The following is a 21,323-nucleotide window of genomic DNA, read 5'->3' as shown; positions in this document are numbered from 1 at the left end:
TATTATTGCCCCTATATTACTCTGCCGAGCCTGGTTCTTCCTGTATGTACTATACATTGCAGGCGCACACACAGGCTTTCTACTACAAGCAGCTGTCGGCGTACACTATAGTACCCAGCTCTGACAGCAAGCTCCGCCCCCTCGACAGCACGCCTATTATCGGAGGGCGTTGGAGGCCTTGTCATTGGTTGCTAGGGGCTGTGGAAGAAGCCCGCCTCTGTTGACAGGGAGTGTGTCGTTTCCTCGCTATTCGTCAGGCTCACTGTCACTCATTGAGCTGAGTGGGCGGTGCTTGTGTGGGAGTCTGTTCCGAAACTTCCATGTTATGTGACAGAGGTGGACGCGCAGGTCGGAGCCGGGCTCAGGTAGGTGGTCTCCGCTCAGTCCCCCCACCGTTATACCCGGCTTTACACAGCATGTGCCGGCGGAGTAAGGCTGCCCTGATAGTGCCGGCTCAGGCCTGCAGTGGAGGCCGGCGGGGTGGGCTATTGCTCCCAGACCCTGGGTGTAAGGGGCATTGGTGCCAGGATAAGTGCTACAGGAAGGGATTACTGTGCTGTCAGGTCCTAAGGGGCACAGCATAAGGGAGTGATCGTCTGCAGGGGTCACAGCTGGGCTCATCACATCCAGCGCCCCAGCCCCCGTGCCCCCCACATCCAGCGCCCGGGCCCCTGTGCCCCCCCACTTCCAGTCTCCCCTGTGCCCCCCCACTTCCAGTCTCCCCTGTGCCCCCCCCACGTCCAGTCTCCCCTGTGCCCCCCCCACGTCCAGTCTCCCCTGTGCCCCCCCCACGTCCAGTCTCCCCCTGTGCCCCCCCACGTCCAGTCTCCCCTGTGCCCCCCCACGTCCAGTCTCCCCTGTGCCCCCCCACGTCCAGTCTCCCCTGTGCCCCCCCACGTCCAGTCTCCCCTGTGCCCCCCCACGTCCAGTCTCCCCTGTGCCCCCCCACGTCCAGTCTCCCCTGTGCCCCCCCACGTCCAGTCTCCCCTGTGCCCCCCCACGTCCAGTCTCCCCTGTGCCCCCCCACGTCCAGTCTCCCCTGTGCCCCCCCACGTCCAGTCTCCCCTGTGCCCCCCCACGTCCAGTCTCCCCTGTGCCCCCCCACGTCCAGTCTCCCCTGTGCCCCCCCACGTCCAGTCTCCCCTGTGCCCCCCCCACGTCCAGTCTCCCCTGTGCCCCCCCCACGTCCAGTCTCCCTGTGCCCCCCCACGTCCAGTCTCCCCTGTGCCCCCCACGTCCAGTCTCCCCTGTGCCCCCCCACGTCCAGTCTCCCCTGTGCCCCCCCACGTCCAGTCTCCCCTGTGCCCCCCCACGTCCAGTCTCCCCTGTGCCCCCCCACGTCCAGTCTCCCCTGTGCCCCCCCACGTCCAGTCTCCCCTGTGCCCCCCCACGTCCAGTCTCCCTGTGCCCCCCCACGTCCAGTCTCCCCTGTGCCCCCCCACGTCCAGTCTCCCCCTGTGCCCCCCCCACGTCCAGTCTCCCCTGTGCCCCCCCACGTCCAGTCTCCCCTGTGCCCCCCCACGTCCAGTCTCCCCTGTGCCCCCCCACGTCCAGTCTCCCCTGTGCCCCCCCACGTCCAGTCTCCCCTGTGCCCCCCCACGTCCAGTCTCCCCTGTGCCCCCCCACGTCCAGTCTCCCCTGTGCCCCCCCACGTCCAGTCTCCCCTGTGCCCCCCCACGTCCAGTCTCCCCTGTGCCCCCCCACGTCCAGTCTCCCCTGTGCCCCCCCACGTCCAGTCTCCCCTGTGCCCCCCCACGTCCAGTCTCCCCTGTGCCCCCCCACGTCCAGTCTCCCCTGTGCCCCCCCACGTCCAGTCTCCCCTGTGCCCCCCCACGTCCAGTCTCCCCTGTGCCCCCCACGTCCAGTCTCCCCTGTGCCCCCCCACGTCCAGTCTCCCCTGTGCCCCCCCACGTCCAGTCTCCCCTGTGCCCCCCCACGTCCAGTCTCCCCTGTGCCCCCCCACGTCCAGTCTCCCCTGTGCCCCCCCCACGTCCAGTCTCCCCTGTGCCCCCCACGTCCAGTCTCCCCTGTGCCCCCCCACGTCCAGTCTCCCCTGTGCCCCCCCACGTCCAGTCTCCCCTGTGCCCCCCCACGTCCAGTCTCCCCTGTGCCCCCCCACGTCCAGTCTCCCTGTGCCCCCCCACGTCCAGTCTCCCCTGTGCCCCCCCACGTCCAGTCTCCCCCTGTGCCCCCCCACGTCCAGTCTCCCCTGTGCCCCCCCACGTCCAGTCTCCCCTGTGCCCCCCACGTCCAGTCTCCCCTGTGCCCCCCCACGTCCAGTCTCCCCTGTGCCCCCCCACGTCCAGTCTCCCCTGTGCCCCCCCACGTCCAGTCTCCCCTGTGCCCCCCCACGTCCAGTCTCCCCTGTGCCCCCCCACGTCCAGTCTCCCCTGTGCCCCCCCACGTCCAGTCTCCCCTGTGCCCCCCCACGTCCAGTCTCCCCTGTGCCCCCCCACGTCCAGTCTCCCCTGTGCCCCCCCACGTCCAGTCTCCCCTGTGCCCCCCCACGTCCAGTCTCCCCTGTGCCCCCCCACGTCCAGTCTCCCCTGTGCCCCCCCCCACATCCAGCGCTCCTGTCCCCCTCCCCCATCCAGCGCCCCTGTGCCCCCCCCCGTCCAGCGCCCCTGTGCCCCCCTCCACGTCCAGCGCCCCTGTGCCCCCCCCACGTCCAGCGCCCATGTGCCCCCCCACATCCAGCGCCCCCTGGTGGTATGGTGTAGTGGAGGCCTAGGCTCTGGAAATATAGTAGTTAATACCATGATTCCTGGTGGTCTAATTTTACAAAGGAATTCCCTTGCCTCTGAAGACATGATGAAGTAGTTAATGCCACCATCTTTGGCAGTATAGTGTAGTGAAATAGTTAAAGCCCTTGCCTCTTGTGGTATGGTGTAGTGAAGTTTTTAAATGCCTAGTTCCAAGTGGTATTGTGTAGTAATTATTTCCATAATCCCTGGTAGTATAGGGGAGTAGCTAGTACAATGATCCCTGGTAGTATAGCGGAAGTAGCTAGTACAATGATCCCTGGTAGTATAGCGGAGTAGCTAGTACAATGATCCCTGGTAGTATAGCAGAGTGATCCCTGGTAGTATAGCGGAGTAACTAGTACAATGATCCCTGTAGTATAGCAGAGTGATCCCTGGTAGTGTAGCGGAGTAGCTAGTACAATGATCCCTGGTAGTATAGCAGAGTGATCCCTGGTAGTATAGCGGAGTAACTAGTACAATGATCCCTGGTAGTATAGCAGAGTGATCCCTGGTAGTATAGCGGAGTAACTAGTACAATGATCCCTGGTAGTATAGCAGAGTGATCCCTGGTAGTATAGCGGAGTAACTAGTACAATGATCCCTGGTAGTATAGCAGAGTGATCCCTGGTAGTATAGCGGAGTAACTAGTACAATGATCCCTGGTAGTATAGCAGAGTGATCCCTGGTAGTATAGCGGAGTAACTAGTACAATGATCCCTGGTAGTATAGCGGAGTAGCTAGTACAATGATCCCTGGTAGTATAGCGGAGTAGCTAGTACAATGATCCCTGGCAGTATAGCATAGTGATCCCTGGTAGTATAGCGGAGTAGCTAGTACAATGATCTCTGGTAGTATAGCGGAGTAACTAGTACAATGATCCCTGGTAGTATAGCAGAGTGATCCCTGGTAGTATAGCGGAGTAACTAGTACAATGATCCCTGGTAGTATAGCAGAGTGATCCCTGGTAGTATAGCGGAGTAACTAGTACAATGATCCCTGGTAGTATAGCAGAGTGATCCCTGGTAGTATAGCGGAGTAACTAGTACAATGATCCCTGGTAGTATAGCGGAGTAGCTAGTACAATGATCCCTGGTAGTATAGCGGAGTAGCTAGTACAATGATCCCTGGCAGTATAGCATAGTGATCCCTGGTAGTATAGCGGAGTAGCTAGTACAATGATCTCTGGTAGTATAGCGGAGTAACTAGTACAATGATCCCTGGTAGTATAGCGGAGTAGCTAGTACAATGATCCCTGGTAGTATAGCGGAGTAGCTAGTACAATGATCCCTGGCAGTATAGCATAGTGATCCCTGGTAGTATAGCGGAGTAGCTAGTACAATGATCTCTGGTAGTATAGCGGAGTAACTAGTACAATGATCCCTGGTAGTATAGCAGAGTGATCCCTGGTAGTATAGCGGAGTAACTAGTACAATGATCCCTGGTAGTATAGCAGAGTGATCCCTGGTAGTATAGCGGAGTAACTAGTACAATGATCCCTGGTAGTATAGCAGAGTGATCCCTGGTAGTATAGCGGAGTAACTAGTACAATGATCCCTGGTAGTATAGCGGAGTAGCTAGTACAATGATCCCTGGTAGTATAGCGGAGTAGCTAGTACAATGATCCCTGGCAGTATAGCATAGTGATCCCTGGTAGTATAGCGGAGTAGCTAGTACAATGATCTCTGGTAGTATAGCGGAGTAACTAGTACAATGATCCCTGGTAGTATAGCAGAGTGATCCCTGGTAGTATAGCGGAGTAACTAGTACAATGATCCCTGGTAGTATAGCAGAGTGATCCCTGGTAGTATAGCGGAGTAACTAGTACAATGATCCCTGGTAGTATAGCAGAGTGATCCCTGGTAGTATAGCGGAGTAACTAGTACAATGATCCCTGGTAGTATAGCAGAGTGATCCCTGGTAGTATAGCGGAGTAACTAGTACAATGATCCCTGGTAGTATAGCAGAGTGATCCCTGGTAGTATAGCGGAGTAACTAGTACAATGATCCCTGGTAGTATAGCGGAGTAGCTAGTACAATGATCCCTGGTAGTATAGCGGAGTAGCTAGTACAATGATCCCTGGCAGTATAGCATAGTGATCCCTGGTAGTATAGCGGAGTAGCTAGTACAATGATCTCTGGTAGTATAGCGGAGTAACTAGTACAATGATCCCTGGTAGTATAGCAGAGTGATCCCTGGTAGTATAGCGGAGTAACTAGTACAATGATCCCTGGTAGTATAGCAGAGTGATCCCTGGTAGTATAGCGGAGTAACTAGTACAATGATCCCTGATAGTATAGCAGAGTGATCCCTGGTAGTATAGCGGAGTAACTAGTACAATGATCCCTGGTAGTATAGCAGAGTGATCCCTGGTAGTATAGCGGAGTAACTAGTACAATGATCCCTGGTAGTATAGCGGAGTAGCTAGTACAATGATCCCTGGTAGTATAGCGGAGTAGCTAGTACAATGATCCCTGGCAGTATAGCATAGTGATCCCTGGTAGTATAGCGGAGTAGCTAGTACAATGATTTCTGGTAGTATAGCGGAGTAACTAGTACAATGATCCCTGGTAGTATAGCAGAGTGATCCCTGGTAGTATAGCGGAGTAACTAGTACAATGATCCCTGGTAGTATAGCAGAGTGATCCCTGGTAGTATAGCGGAGTAACTAGTACAATGATCCCTGGTAGTATAGCAGAGTGATCCCTGGTAGTATAGCGGAGTAACTAGTACAATGATCCCTGGTAGTATAGCAGAGTGATCCCTGGTAGTATAGCGGAGTAACTAGTACAATGATCCCTGGTAGTATAGCAGAGTGATCCCTGGTAGTATAGCGGAGTAACTAGTACAATGATCCCTGGTAGTATAGCGGAGTAGCTAGTACAATGATCCCTGGTAGTATAGCGGAGTAGCTAGTACAATGATCCCTGGCAGTATAGCATAGTGATCCCTGGTAGTATAGCGGAGTAGCTAGTACAATGATCTCTGGTAGTATAGCGGAGTAACTAGTACAATGATCCCTGGTAGTATAGCAGAGTGATCCCTGGTAGTATAGCGGAGTAACTAGTACAATGATCCCTGGTAGTATAGCAGAGTGATCCCTGGTAGTATAGCGGAGTAACTAGTACAATGATCCCTGGTAGTATAGCAGAGTGATCCCTGGTAGTATAGCGGAGTAACTAGTACAATGATCCCTGGTAGTATAGCAGAGTGATCCCTGGTAGTATAGCGGAGTAACTAGTACAATGATCCCTGGTAGTATAGCGGAGTAGCTAGTACAATGATCCCTGGTAGTATAGCGGAGTAGCTAGTACAATGATCCCTGGTAGTATAGCGGAGTAGCTAGTACAATGATCCCTGGTAGTATAGCAGAGTGATCCCTGGTAGTATAGCGGAGTAACTAGTACAATGATCCCTGGTAGTATAGCGGAGTAGCTAGTACAATGATCCCTGGTAGTATAGCAGAGTGATCCCTGGTAGTATAGCGGAGTAGTTAGTACAATGATCCCTGGTGAGTATAGCAGAGTGATCCCTGGTAGTATAGCGGAGTAACTAGTACAATGATCCCTGGTAGTATAGCGGAGTAGCTAGTACAATGATCCCTGGTAGTATAGCAGAGTGATCCCTGGTAGTATAGCGGAGTAGCTAGTACACTGATCCCTGGTGAGTATAGCGGAGTAGCTAGTACCATGAACTCTGGTTGTATAGTGGAGTAGCTAGTGCCGTGATTGCTGGTGGTTACAGCGGATTAGCTAGTACCCTGATCCCTGGTGGATACAGCGGATTAGCTAGTACCATGATCCCTGGTGGTTACAGCGGAGCAGCTACCGTGTTTCCCCGAAAGTAAGACCCTGTCTTACATTAATTTTACCCCAAAAAGTCCCACCCTGTCTTACTTTCAGGGGAGGTCTTACATTAGCCGAAAAAAAATGACAATTTCTTAACAGTGCAGTGGGATACGGCACTGTTATGGGGTATGGGGCTGTGTGCAGTGGGATACGGCACTGTTATGGGGTATGGGGCTGTGTGCAGTGGGATACGGCACTGTTATGGGGTATGGGGCTGTGCCGTATCCCACTGCACACAGCCCCATACCCCATAACAGTGCAGTGGGATACGGCACTGTTATGGGGTATGGGGCTGTGTGCAGTGGGATACGGCACTGTTATGGGGTATGGGGCTGTGCCGTATCCCACTGCACACAGCCCCATACCCCATAACAGTGCAGTGGGATACGGCACTGTTATGGGGTATGGGGCTGTGTGCAGTGGGATACGGCACTGTTATGGGGTATGGGGCTGTGCCGTATCCCACTGCACACAGCCCCATACCCTATACAGTACATGTTTCCCTACTTGGTTTTTAAATGGTGGACGTTTTCCTCTGCGGTGCGGAAGGCCTGTGCTGCAGGGAACGCTGTGCCAATCAGCAGGGAAACAGCGGTGACGTGGGGCTGGGGCGGCCAATTACAGCCCGAGCTGCTGGGCCAATCAGCGCTCGAGCCGGAGGCCGGCGGTGACGTGGGGCTGGGGCGGCCAATTACAGCCCGAGCTGCTGGGCCAATCAGCGCTCGAGCCGGAGGCCGGCGGTGACGTGGGGCTGGGGCGGCCAATTACAGCCCGAGCTGCTGGGCCAATCAGCGCTCGAGCCGGAGGCCGGCGGTGACGTGGGGCTGGGGCGGCCAATTACAGCCCGAGCTGCTGGGCCAATCAGCGCTCGAGCCGGGGGCCGGCGGTGACGTGGGGAGCAGGGGCGGCCAATGAGCTGGGCGGATTGCGGGGTTAACACGGCGAGTTAACCCCATGAGCGCTGGACCCGCCCAGCTGCACCTGAGGACACCTCTGGAGCCTGGGGACCCAATGGGGGACAGCGGCGGCCCAAAGGTAAGGGCCTTACATGTCACACTGGCCCCCCAACCCTGCCTTACATTCGGGGGAGGCCTTACATTGAAGGACCCCCCCGTAACCCCCACCCTGTCTTACTTTCGGGGGGGTCCTACTTTCGGGGAAACACGGTAGTACCCTGATCCCTGGTGGATACTGCGGAGTAGCTAGTACCCTGATCCCTGGTGGATACTGCGGAGTAGCTAGTACCATGATCCCTGGTGGATACAGCGGAGCAGCTAGTACCATGATCCCTGGTGGATACAGCGGAGCAGCTAGTACCATGATCCCTGGTGGATACAGCGGAGCAGCTAGTACCCTGATCCCTGGTGGATACAGCGGAGTAGCTAGTACCCTGATCCCTGGTGGATACAGCGGAGTAGCTAGTACCCTGATCCCTGGTGGATACAGCAGAGCAGCTAGTACCCTGATCCCTGGTGGATACAGCGGAGCAGCTAGTACCCTGATCCCTGGTGGATACAGCGGAGCAGCTAGTACCCTGATCCCTGGTGGATACAGCGGAGCAGCTAGTACCCTGATCCCTGGTGGATACAGCGGAGCAGCTAGTACCATGATCCCTGGTGGATACAGCGGAGCAGCTAGTACCATGATCCCTGGTGGTTATAGCGACGTAGTTATCCACAGGATATGCTATGAATATTTGCAAGATGGGGGTCCCACTGCTAAGACTTTTATCTATCTTCGGAATAATGATTCCCTGTCCCATCTCGTGAGGTGACTGTTGTGTACATAGGAGGCATAGAGAGGTGCCCCTTCAGCCCCCTCCCAGCCTCCAGATCAGTAAGAGAGGGTTGACTGGATTTCATCTTTTAACTATTCCGATGTTAGGGAACTAAGTAGTAACTATTGGAGCCAAGATGGCTCTTAGGGTGCGCCTGTCAGCCAGCAGCCGAGCACATCTCTGGGCCATGCTCCCGGTTGTAACTCCTTATTACTGCAAGAGAAGTAAAGCGAAGTGTATGCAAAGTTGTCCAACTAGTTCTGCACATTCTGCGGGTGTACCTGACCCGTGAAGTGAGCCTCCGTGATGGTACAACTTTTAGAGGATGCGTCCCTCCACATCTGCTATAGGCAAAGCTTGTGTGCCTCTCATCTATATCCACAACGGAGCATCTTGTGTCCCTCCTCTATATAACCATAGCAAACCATCTTGTCCCTCTCATCTATGTAGGAGAGCATCTTGTCCCTCTCATCTATGTAGGAGAGCATCTTGTCCCTCTCATCTATGTAGGAGAGCATCTTGTCCCTCTCATCTATGTAGGAGAGCATCTTGTCCCTCTCATCTATGTAGGAGAGCATCTTGTCCCTCTCATCTATATAGGAGAGCATCTTGTCCCTCTCATCTATATAGGAGAGCATCTTGTCCCTCTCATCTATATAGGAGAGCATCTTGTCCCTCTCATCTATATAGCGGATAATCTCGTGTCCCTCTCATCTATATAGCGGATAATCTTGTGTCCCTCTCATCTATATAGCGGATAATCTTGTGTCCCTCTCATCTATATAGCGGATAATCTTGTGTCCCTCTCATCTATATAGCGGAAAGTCTTGTGTTCCTCTCATCTATATAGCGGATAGTCTTGTGTCCCTCTCATCTATATAGCGGATAATCTTGTGTCCCTCTCATCTATATAGCGGAAAGTCTTGTCTTCCTCTCATCTATATAGCGGATAGTCTTGTGTCCCTCTCATCTATATAGCGGATAATCTTGTGTCCCTCTCATCTATATAGCGGATAGTCTTGTCTTCCTCTCATCTATATAGCGGATAATCTTGTGTTCCTCTCATCTATAAAGCGGATAGTCTTGTGTTCCTCTCATCTATATAGCGGATAGTCTTGTGTTCCTCTCATCTATATAGCGGATAATCTTGTGTCCCTCTCATCTATAAAGCGGATAATCTTGTGTCCCTCTCATCTATATAGCGGATAATCTTGTGTTCCTCTCATCTATATAGCGGATAATCTTGTCTTCCTCTCATCTATATAGTGGATAGTCTTGTGTCCCTCTCATCTATATAGCGGATAATCTTGTCTTCCTCTCATCTATATAGCGGATAATCTTGTCTTCCTCTCATCTATATAGCGGATAGTCTTGTGTCCCTCTCATCTATATAGCGGATAATCTTGTGTCCCTCTCATCTATATAGCGGATAATCTTGTGTCCCTCTCATCTATATAGCGGATAATTTTGTGTTCCTCATCTATATAGCGGATAATCTTGTGTTCCTCTCATCTATATAGCGGATAATCTTGTGTTCCTCTCATCTATATAGCGGATAATCTTGTGTCCCTCTCATCTATATAGCGGATAATCTTGTGTCCCTCTCATCTATATAGCGGATAGTCTTGTGTTCCTCTCATCTATATAGCGGATAATCTTGTGTCCCTCTCATCTATATAGCGGATAATCTTGTGTTCCTCTCATCTATATAGCGGATAATCTTGTGTTCCTCTCATCTATAAAGCGGATAGTCTTGTGTTCCTCTCATCTATATAGCGGATAGTCTTGTGTTCCTCTCATCTATATAGCGGATAATCTTGTGTCCCTCTCATCTATAAAGCGGATAGTCTTGTGTCCCTCTCATCTATATAGCGGATAGTCTTGTGTTCCTCTCATCTATATAGCGGATAATCTTGTGTTCCTCTCATCTATATAGTGGATAGTCTTGTGTCCCTCTCATCTATATAGCGGATAATCTTGTGTTCCTCTCATCTATATAGCGGATAATCTTGTGTTCCTCTCATCTATATAGCGGATAATCTTGTGTCCCTCTCATCTATATAGCGGATAGTCTTGTGTCCCTCTCATCTATATAGCGGATAATCTTGTGTTCCTCTCATCTATATAGCGGATAATCTTGTGTCCCTCTCATCTATATAGCGGATAGTCTTGTGTTCCTCTCATCTATATAGCGGATAATCTTGTGTTCCTCTCATCTATATAGCGGATAATCTTGTGCTCCTCTCATCTATATAGCGGATAATCTTGTGTTCCTCTCATCTATAAAGCGGATAGTCTTGTGTCCCTCTCATCTATATAGCGGATAATCTTGTGTTCCTCTCATCTATATAGCGGATAATCTTGTGTTCCTCTCATCTATATAGTGGATAGTCTTGTGTTCCTCTCATCTATATAGTGGATAGTCTTGTGTTCCTCTCATCTGTACCCATAGTGTCTTGTGTCCTTCCTATATACACTGAAGATCAAAATTAGAGAACGCACAATTTCCTAAATGTTGCGGTCATTGTGTCGTCCTATGTGATTATATCTTAACATGAGTAAACGAGCTGTGTTTTAAGCTTATTTCATAAATTGATTTTATTGTAAAGCACAACATAAATATGTAAATGAGATCAATGTAAAAGAACACGGATCAAAATTAGAGAACACATTCAGATACCTGCAAGTTATAGGTGTTAATCTGGCTTCTAGTGCTAATTTCCTCAATTATTTGACAAACCCTATGTAAGGCCCCCTTACCATGTCAGTGGTTCTGGTACGTATGTTGTAGTTTTTTACGTACCATAATCACGGACATACGGAGACCCATTAAAATCAATGGGTCTGCGCACACATCAGTGATTTCTCGCTGACCATGTTTCCGTGCGGCTCACACGCGTGTCCGTGTGTTTCGCACGGAGGCATGTCCGTTTTTCTTCAGCATCACTGGTGTCCCATGGACCACACAGCCACAGAGCAGTGTGGTCCATGAAACATGTACCAGAAAAAACACATACATTTAAAATAAAAAGTCTTTTAAACTCCCCATCTCCAGTGATGCTGTCTCTGCTTCCAGGCCGGCTAATTATGCTCTTGAATATGTACTGCACTGTTCCGGCCTGGAAGCAGCAGCAGGCGGACACAGCACCATGGTCAGCAGCGGCATGGACAGGTGAGTAGAAGGGCCTGATCTCTGTGTGCTATCACAGATAGTACACGTGTGCCAAAATCATGGCACACGGAAGGACATAGGCATCTTTATCACGTCAGTTAAAAACGTATGTGTTTTTCACTGACGTGTGAAGGGGGCCTTAATGGCAGCCTAACTTTCCAGATTGCACTGACTTTGCAAAAATGGTGTGCTGTTCCAAAGTGACTGAAATTCTCCGGCAGCAAGTTGTCCAGATAAAGGCCAAAGGGGTGACCCCATCAACCGTAGCAAGCGAAATTGGTCATTCCAAGTCTGATTTCAAGAATTGCATTTTTTCAACATCAAAAACTCCTTCAAATTCCCCAAGAAGGCTGGTCACCCTTGCAAGAGAGGACAGGATAATGCAGAGACGCTTCATGGGTAATTGTTTCACCACTGCAGATGGAATTGCTCACCAGTTCAGCACTGAATAGGGTAAGGATCTGTCTCATCATACAGTGCCACAACGTTTAAGAGTATTTGGACTGAAATCCCACTCTGCATTGACCAAACTTCATTAGCTGAAAGAATCAAAAGGCTAGACTCCCGTTTGGTGAGGAGCATGGTGTGTGGGGAGAGAAGTGGCCACAGTTTATTTTAGTGATGAAAGCAAGTTCAATTTATTTGGGTCTGAAGGGAAACATTATGTTCGTTGACAAAGACTGAACCCAAAGTGTGTTAAGAAGTCAGTGAAAGGTGGTGGGGGAAGTGTCATGGTTTGGGGAATGCTTTCTGCAGCAAGAGTTGGACCTCTCATACAGCTACTTGACAGAGTGAATGCAAGTGTGTATCAGAACCTTCTTCAAGAACACGTGGTTCCTTACTTGTGTTCATCACTCAATCAGACAGTAATTTTCTTGTAGGACAATGCCTCTTGTCACACAGCTAAATGAGTAAAACAGTTCCTTGAAACAGAAAACATTGAAACAATGAAATAGCCAGCCCAAAGTCCTGATCTAAACCCAATAGAAAACCTCTGGAAAATACTTGCAAGAGGAGTGGACCAAAATTACACCAGAGCAGTGTGACACTAGTTATGTCTTGTGACCGCAGATGTGCTGAAGTCATTCAAAGCAAAGGCCGTATGGTATGCAAAAAGTGCCCATCAAGCCAATCCAACTTGTGGGAGGGGCTTCTGGAAGCATGGGCTGAAATATCTCCAGATTACCGCAGAAAATTAACAGCTAGAATGCCAAAGGTCTGTAATTGCTGCAAGGGAGCATTCTGTGACGAAAGCAAAGTTTATAGGAGAAAATTATTATTTCAAGTAAAACTCATTATTTCTCACCTAGTCAATGTCTGGACTATATTTTCTATTTATTATGCAACTCATTTGATAAAAGCAGGATTTTTCATGGAAAAGACATACAAGTGTAGATAGCATAGACTGTAAAGGCTCCAAAATCTCCTAATGCTACAGATTTGATACAGTCAGTATACTGCTCCCTGTTAGCAGCCATTCCTTGTTTAGTGTAATTTTCTACACTAGTATTACTCAGAAGAACATTCTGAAAAACTTCTTGTCCTCATGATCACTGTTGTATCTCCAGTTCTGGGAGCCTCGCGAATCCTGTCTGTACGCAGGATATACATGGCGTGAGTTGCTGAGCCCAGTGATTGGAGCTCTGTTGATGTAATGTCACCACTGTAGCCGGTAAACAGTCACTGGGGCAGGAGCAGCAGAGATGGAAAAGCAGTGTGGATCTAACCCCAACGCATACATGCCGATGATGTGCAAAAATGTGAAGCCAGAAAAACCCCTAAAAGGGAAAGTTTACTTTTGGATGACGTCAGTGTACTTCAGGTATTTCCCTAGTACCGTTACCAGAATCTCCCCTTTCTGGGTGGGACAGAGAGGCGAGAGTGGAATCCATCGCATGTAAGGTGCGCCTATAGTTGTAGCAGTGGAATTTTTGTGCACTCTTTGCACATGAGCCACTTTATCTCACACTCCTTCCTCCTCGTATGGGAGCTTGCAGTGCCCCATACAGTGAGGAAAATATGTACTGTATTTGATACACTGCCGATTTTGGAAGTTTTCCCACGTACAAGGAATGGAGCGGAATGGAGAGGTCAGTAATTTTTATCGTAGGTACACTAAAGCGGGCTTTACACGCTGCGACATCGCTAGCATTTGCTGGCAATGTCGAGCGCGATAGCACCCGCCCCCCGTCGTACGACCGATATGTGGTGATCGCTGCCGTAGCGAACATTACCGCTACGGCAGCGTCACACGCACATACCTGCTGTGCGACGTCGCTGTGGCCAGCGAACCGCCTCCTTTCTAAGGAGGCGGTTCATTCGGCGTCAGACGGCAAGCGTCCAATAGAAGCGGAGGGGAGGAGATGAGCGGGACGTAACATTCCGCCCACCTCCTTCCTTCCGTATTGGCCGTGGAGGCAGGTAAGGAGATGTTCGTCGCTCCTGCGGTGTCACATATAGCCATGTATGTTGCCGCAGGAACGAGGAACAACATCACTAATAAGCAGAAAATGATTTTATGTTTCAGGATGACCTCTCCGCGGCAAACGATTTTGACCGCTTTTGCGATAGTTTAAGGTCGCTCATAAGTGTTACACACTGCGATATCGTTAATGACGCCAAATGTGCGTCACAAACACCGTGACCCCGACGATAATTCATTAACGATATCGTAGCGTGTAAAGCCCACTTTAAACTGTGACAGACAGAATCCAAAAAAATCACATTGTATGATTTTAAAATAATTAATTTGCATTTTATTGTATGAAATAAGTATTTGATCACCTACTAAACAGCAAGAATTCTGGCTTTCCCAGACCTGGTATTTTTTTTTTTTATTTTTTTTTAAAGAAGCCCTCCTACTTTGCACTCAATATCTGTATTAATTGCACCTGTTTTGAACCTGTTTCCTGTAGAAAAGACACTTGCCTACAGTCAATCACATTCCATCCTCTCCACCATGGCCAAGACCAAGGAGCTGTCTAAGGACAACAGGGACAAAATTGTAGACTTGATCAAGGCTGGGATGTGCTATAGGACAATAGGCAAGCAACTTGGTGAGAAGGCAACAACTGTTGGCGCACTTATAAGAAAATGGGAGAAATAAAAGATGACAGTCAATCTTACTCAGTCTGGGGCTCCATGCAAGATCTCGTCTCGTGGGGTACGGATGATTCTGAGAAAGGGCAGGAATCAGCCCAGAACTAAACAGCAGCACCTGGTCAATGACCTGAAAAGAACTGGGACCCACAGCCTCAAACTTTACCGTTAGTAACACATTACGCCGTCATGGATTAAAATCCTGCATGGCACGCAAGGTCCCAATGCTCACAACTGCAAATGTCCAGGCCTGTTTAAAGTTCACCAATGACCATCTGCAGGATCCTGAGGAGGTATGTTGTAAGATGAGCCAAAATAGAACTTATTGGTATCAAACACCACCCGCCATGTTTGGACGAAGAAGGAAGCTGAGTACAACCTCAAGACTAGCATCCCAACTGTGAAGCATGGGAGTGGAAACATACTTGAGGGGTGCTTTTCTGCAAAGGGAACTGGCTGACTGCACCGTACTGAAGAGAGGATGGATGAGGTTATGTATCATGAGAACTTGGCCAACAAACTCCTTCCCTCAGTAAGGCTATGTGCCCACGGTGCCCAGATATATCCGCAGGTACATCCGCAGGTTTCCTGCAGCTGCTCCCTGGAAACCGCAGCTATACATTGCTGAGGGATTCTAGCGAAATAGCTGCGGTAAACCTGCGGGCATTCGTGCGACTTACCTGTGGAAGTCCCGGTCTCTATCTCCATAGTGGAGGGCCTGGATTTCCGCAGAAATAATTGACATTCAATTACATGCGGCTGCGGACATCCTCAGCATGTTCCGCACATATCCGCACCATGGACACAGCACAACCCATGTCCCATAGGATAACATGGGGAGTGTCTGTACTTGCATAAACCTGCAGATTTATCTGGAAAATCCAGAAAATTTGCGGGTTTTCCGCAGATAAATCTGCAGGTATTTTCTCCCGTGGGCACATAGCCTAAGGGGTACTTTGCACACTGCGACATCACTAGCGATCTCGTTAGTGATGTGAAATTCTAGATCGCAAGTGCGATCTTTCGAGATCGCACATGTGTAAAATGACAGGCTGGGGGCGCATCTGCCTGCAACCAATAACAGACGAGAGGACGGCCGGTGGTCGGGAAAAACACTGAAAGCTGTGTGTATACGATGCACAGTACAGGCAGTGAATGCGCGACCCGAATGCAGTGTGCCGCCATGACACAGTCTCGGTAAGTATGAAACGCTGTTTTATTTCTGTTTTTCTTTATTTTTCAATTTATTTTCCCCAGTGCTGGATTTGGATTGTGCACCTGGAATTCCGGATTTGAATCCAGCACCCAGAAACAGCGCAGATCTTGACCTTTACAGTCCGGATCCGCTCAGCCCTAATCATGAGTTGTAGAATGGCTCTAATATTGTAGCCAGGTATGCTTTACTCTGTGACACTGCAGGGCCGATGGAAAACTAGTCCAAGAGGAAGATTACCCCCCCCTACACCCCGATCATCTGGACTGAGAGGTCTCTCCCTCTGTATTATAGAAGACCTTTCAGTCTATGGAGCGGGCGGGGACCGGCCCCATGGACTAGTCATGTACGACGTCTAATCTCCGTCCTGCAATGTCGCAGGGTACCAGAGTGAAACAAACGTGGCTGCCATAGTAGAGCACTTCCGGCCGCAGGAATCGCCTGTCAGGTTCCCATTGACTTGTTCTTACATTAAAGGGGTCCTCTAGTACTAAACATGGCATTGGTTTAATAAAGAAAAGGATGGAGGGCCACGAAGTCGCGTCTGCACAATCCACATCTGGTTATTTCCTGTTACAATGTCACAGAGAAAATGAAAATGCAGCATTGCTAGAACACAGCCTGGAGTCATACTGGGTAATAATTTTTCTTTCCCTTGACATGTCGGCCGTCTTCTGGGGATTTCCAGGCTTGTGGAGGAGCATTTCTAGAAAGCTCAGTGTTCAGGGAGGTTCCTAGCTGAGAAGTGGTAAAATCCATTAATAAGGCGTGCCATACTTCCAGGTTACACAGATGAACTCTGCCCACTGTACTGTGATTATAAACTGGGACTGTGACGCATCAGCCAGGAGGTAAACGTCTGTCCAATGTGCATGGAGCCCCAGCGTATGTAACATTTCGTCAGTGCAAGAAATACGTGACTGAAGTCATAGATCTGCTCAATATATAGGCTGTCAGCTGGAAAATGCACAGCATTAAAGGGTGACTCCAGTCAAGGTTCAGAGACTTGAAGGGAGAGAGCCATGTCTGTTCAGCGCCCTCTCCAGTGATGGTGACCTGCAAAGGGGCCCCATCTGCCAGACTGGTGGTAGCAACGCGCAAAGGGGCCCCATCTGCCAGACTGGTGGTAGCGATGCGCAAAGGGGCCCCATCTGCCAGACTGGTGGTAGCGACGCGCAAAGGGACCCCATCTGCCAGACTGGTGGTAGCGACGTTCAAAGGGACCCCATCTGCCAGACTGGTGGAACCGACGCGCAAAGGGGCCCCATCTGCCAGACTGGTGGTAGCGATGCGCAAAGGGGCCCCATCTGCCAGACTAGTGGTAGTGACGCGCAAAGGGACCCCATCTGCCAGACTAGTGGTAGCGACGCGCAAAGGGACCCCATCTGCCAGACTAGTGGTAGCGACGCGCAAAGGGACCCCATCTGCCAGACTGGTGGTAGCGACGCGCAAAGGGACCCCATCTGCCAGACTGGTGGAACCGACGCGCAAAGGGGCCCCATCTGCCAGACTGGTGGTAGCGATGCGCAAAGGGGTCCCATTTGCCAGACTGGTGGTAGCGACGCGCAAAGGGGCCCCATCTGCCAGACTGGTGGTAGCGACGCGCAAAGGGGCCCCATCTGCCAGACTAGTGGTAGTGACGCGCAAAGGGACCCCATCTGCCAGACTGGTGGTAGCGACGCGCAAAGGGGTCCCATTTGCCAGACTGGTGGTAGCGACGCGCAAAGGGACCCCATCTGCCAGACTGGTGGTAGCGATGCGCAAAGGGGTCCCATTTGCTAGACTGGTGGTAGTGACGCGCAAACGGGCCTCATCTGCCAGACTGATGGTAGCAATGTGCAAAGGGGTCCCATTTGCCAGACTGATGGTAGTGACGCGCAAAGGGGTCCCATTTGTCAGACTGGTGGTAGCGACGCGCAAAGGGGTCCCATTTGCTAGACTGATACAAGTCCTAAGGTTGCTACTGGTTCAAGATTTTACTCTTCAGTCTAAGATCGGAAACCAGTAGATAATGCTGAAAGTCTTTAGAGCAGTGTTTCCCAAACTCCAGTATTCTGTGTGTGTGTGTGTGTGTGTGTGTGGCCAATTGTAAGCTTTTGCTTACACTAGCATATAAAATAGTGGTCCGACAGGAAAGTAGGACTATTTTTTTTTTTTTTTTTTTTTTTTCACACTTGTCATCAGTGTGCTGTCCGGATACAATCCATTCTTTTTCATCAGCTATTATTCATTTTCAATCATTTACAGGATCATTTACATTGTCCTGTGCTTCAAAATTGTAATGTATCCATAAAAAAAAGAGTGTCACTAGGATGGCAATAATAGGTGGTTCTCATCCGATTACGGGTCCACTCACAGCTTATGACATTTTACTCAGGAAAAATACAGCTGAGAAAAAAATCAAAGATCTGCACTGCCCTGAATAATGTTGGTCCAAGTGCGATCCCTTTTTTTTCTCGCATTGCACTTGTCGGAGTCATATGCTAGTCATTAAGCTGTGTCCAGGTTATGACCGAGTCTGTTGTCTCCTCAGCAGGACGTCTCAGTACTCTATAATGTATCTGGCTGTGCGTGATGTAGGGACTGAGCCACTGATTAAATTGATGTCATTTATTAGGCTTTGTACTGTTGTCTCCTCCATACAATGAGTGTTTGATCGGCAGGAGATTATCACTACCTGACTAGCTGCTCCCTATGAATCCTATGAAGTTCAACCATGCCCAAGCACTGATATGCAGCTCAGTACACCCTCACATTTTTGTAAATATTTTCTATATTTTCATGACACAACACTGAAGATATGACACTTTGATACAATATAAAGTAGTGTTGTACTGTACAGCTTGTACAATCGTGTAAATTTGGTGCCCTCTAAATAGCTCAACACACCCCCTAAGTGAAAATAGCCAACTTGTGCCCAAAGTATGTGGCCCCCATTATTTTCAAGCACCGTCTTCACTCTCTTGGGCATGGAATTCACTAGCACTTCACAGGTTGCTTTTGGGATCATCTTCCACTCCTCCATGATGACATCACAGAGCTGGGAAATGTTTGATACCTTGCACTCCTCCACCTTCCGTTTGAGGAGGTGGCACAGATGCTCAATAGTATTTAGGTCTGGAGACTCATGGCCAGTCCACCTTTTATCCTCAGTTTCTTTAGTAAAGCAGTGGTCATCTTGGAGGTGTTTTTTCGGTTGTTATTATGTTGGAATATTGCCTTGCAGTTCAGTTTCTGAAAGGAGGGGATCCTGCTCTGTTTCAGTATAGCACAGTACATGTTGGCATTTATGGTTCCCTCAATGAATTATAACTCCCCACAACCGGCAGCACTCATGTAGCCTCAAACCACCATGCTTGACTGTAGGCAAGACACACTTGTCTTTGTACTCCTCACTTGGTTGCCAATTTATATGCTTGACACCATCTGAACCAAATAAGGTTAAACAGTAATTTATGTTCTTAGCTTGTCTTCAACAAACTGCAGACTTTCTTGTGTGTCATCTTTAAAAGAGGCTTCCTTCTGGGATGACATCCATGTAGACCAATTTGATGCAGTGTGCGGAGTATGGTCTGAGCACAGACAGGCTGCCCCCCCCCCCTTCCTTTTTAACCTCTGCAGGAATGCTGGCAGCGCTCATACATCCATTTTGAAATCTGTATATGATGTTGAGAATGTTCTCTCAACTTCTTTGGTCTACCATGACGAGGCCTGTTCTGTGTGGAACCTACTTTGTTAAACCGCTGTTTGGTCATTGCCACCGTGCTGCAGCTCAGTTTCAGGGTGTTGGCAATCTTCTTATAATTTAGGCCAGTTTTCTGTAGCGATACAGATCTTTTTTCAGATCCTGCTCTCATTTCCTGTATTAATTGCACCTGTTTGAACTTTTTACCTGTAAAAAAATACACCTGTCCACACAGTCAATCACACACCAACCTCCCACCATGTCCGAGACCAAAGAGCTGTCTAAGGACACTGGGAACAAAATTGTAGATGTGCATAAGGCTGGGATGTGCTGCAGGACAATGGGCAAGCAGCTTGGTGAGAAGGCAACAACTGTTGGCGTAATTATTAGAAAAAAAGAAGAAACGCAAGATGACTGTCAATCTTACTCAGTCAGGGGCTACATGCAAAATCTCGCCCGGTGGGGTGAGTAGGATTCTACAAAAGGTCAGGAATTAGCCCAGAACTACATAGGAGGACCTGGTCAGTGACCTGAAGAGAGCTTTGACCAGTCTCAAAGATTACTGTTAGTAACACACTACGCCATCATGTATTTTTAAATCCTGCAGGGCACGCAATGTCCCCCTGCTCACGGCACATGTCCATGCCCTTTTGAAGTTGACCAATGATCATCTGGGTGATCCAGAGGAGGCATTGGAGAAGGTCATGTGGTCATATGAGCCGAAAATGGAACTTTTTGGTATTAACACCACTTGTCGTATTTGGCGGAAGAAGGATGATTACAACCCCAAGAACAGTGTCTCAACCGTGACACATGGGGGTGGAAACATCATACTTTGGGGGAGTTTTCTGCAAAGGGTACTGGACGACTGCATCAACAATATTTTGCACAAAAAAGAAGCATGGTGGAAATTCTCCATGGAGACTAGGATACCTAAGGGGATGAATGTTAAAAACTATTTGCTGTAGTTGTATTGAATTTCTAATGATGATTGTATGCCTCATCTGCTTTGTTTCTCGCATCACCTGTTTACCTGTTTATTTGCCATTTCCTGCTTCCAGGACTTTAGTAAACCTTTGCTCACGATTATCCGGCAGACTATGAATAAGGACGTGTCTTCCGAAATGCATAATTCTGCCGCCATGCACTTGTTTTTAATGGATTAATAAAGCCTTGATTTTACCTTGGATTGTTGGAATTAGACTAATGTAGAGACAGGTACCATACAAAAAAATCTGCTGACAGATTCCCTTTAACTTTCAGTATTGAAAATCCACATATGTTTCATGTGTATAGAGCAGTTAGGAAGAATATGTGATGGATCAAACTAGTTCTCGAAGGATTTATAGCAACCTCCTTACTTCAGTGATGGTCACCTCCATATCATGTCTTCTTGTATTTCAGGTATCCGGAACCTTATGACTAGCCATGTTATGTTGGGGGCAGTCTGCTTTTGGACAACTTGGATTTAGTCATGGAATTTTAACTATTACCCCGGAGCCCAGAATATCGACCTTCCCCCTTTCTAACGTTATTAGTCAAGTGGCCTGTGGAGAGGATCATTCTGTGTTTCTACTAGAAGATGGGCGAGTGTATAGCTGTGGTTGTAACGGCGCGGGCCAGCTTGGTCATGATCACGAGGACATCACACCAGGTATGACTAGTATATTCTTATCTTCTCCTAGGAGAGCGATGGACATGGGCCCACATGATGCGATAATTTTCACCCAATATTTAGACTACTCTTTTCAATTCCATTTCATATTTTAGCAAATATTGCATCCTAA

The 21,323-nt window shown here is 49.3% G+C and overlaps 1 protein-coding gene across 2 annotated transcripts in view; it reads left to right on the top strand.

Annotated features, from left to right (window-relative positions):
• Positions 1–282: 282 nt before the first annotated feature.
• Positions 283–21,323, top strand: part of HERC3 (HECT and RLD domain containing E3 ubiquitin protein ligase 3) — a 119,466-nt gene continuing 98,425 nt past the window's right edge. For both annotated transcript variants that reach the window (XM_075351175.1, XM_075351182.1), the window contains exons 1-2: positions 283–365; positions 20,941–21,190. In XM_075351175.1, coding sequence (XP_075207290.1) covers positions 20,965–21,190 — 226 coding nt within the window. In that variant the 5' untranslated portion in view covers positions 283–365; positions 20,941–20,964. The remainder of the gene's footprint in view (positions 366–20,940; positions 21,191–21,323) is intronic.

This window comes from Anomaloglossus baeobatrachus, chromosome 1 (genome assembly GCF_048569485.1).
Source record: "Anomaloglossus baeobatrachus isolate aAnoBae1 chromosome 1, aAnoBae1.hap1, whole genome shotgun sequence".
NCBI classification, from domain to species: domain Eukaryota; kingdom Metazoa; phylum Chordata; class Amphibia; order Anura; family Aromobatidae; genus Anomaloglossus; species Anomaloglossus baeobatrachus.
This window is presented reverse-complemented; position numbering and strand designations above follow the sequence as displayed.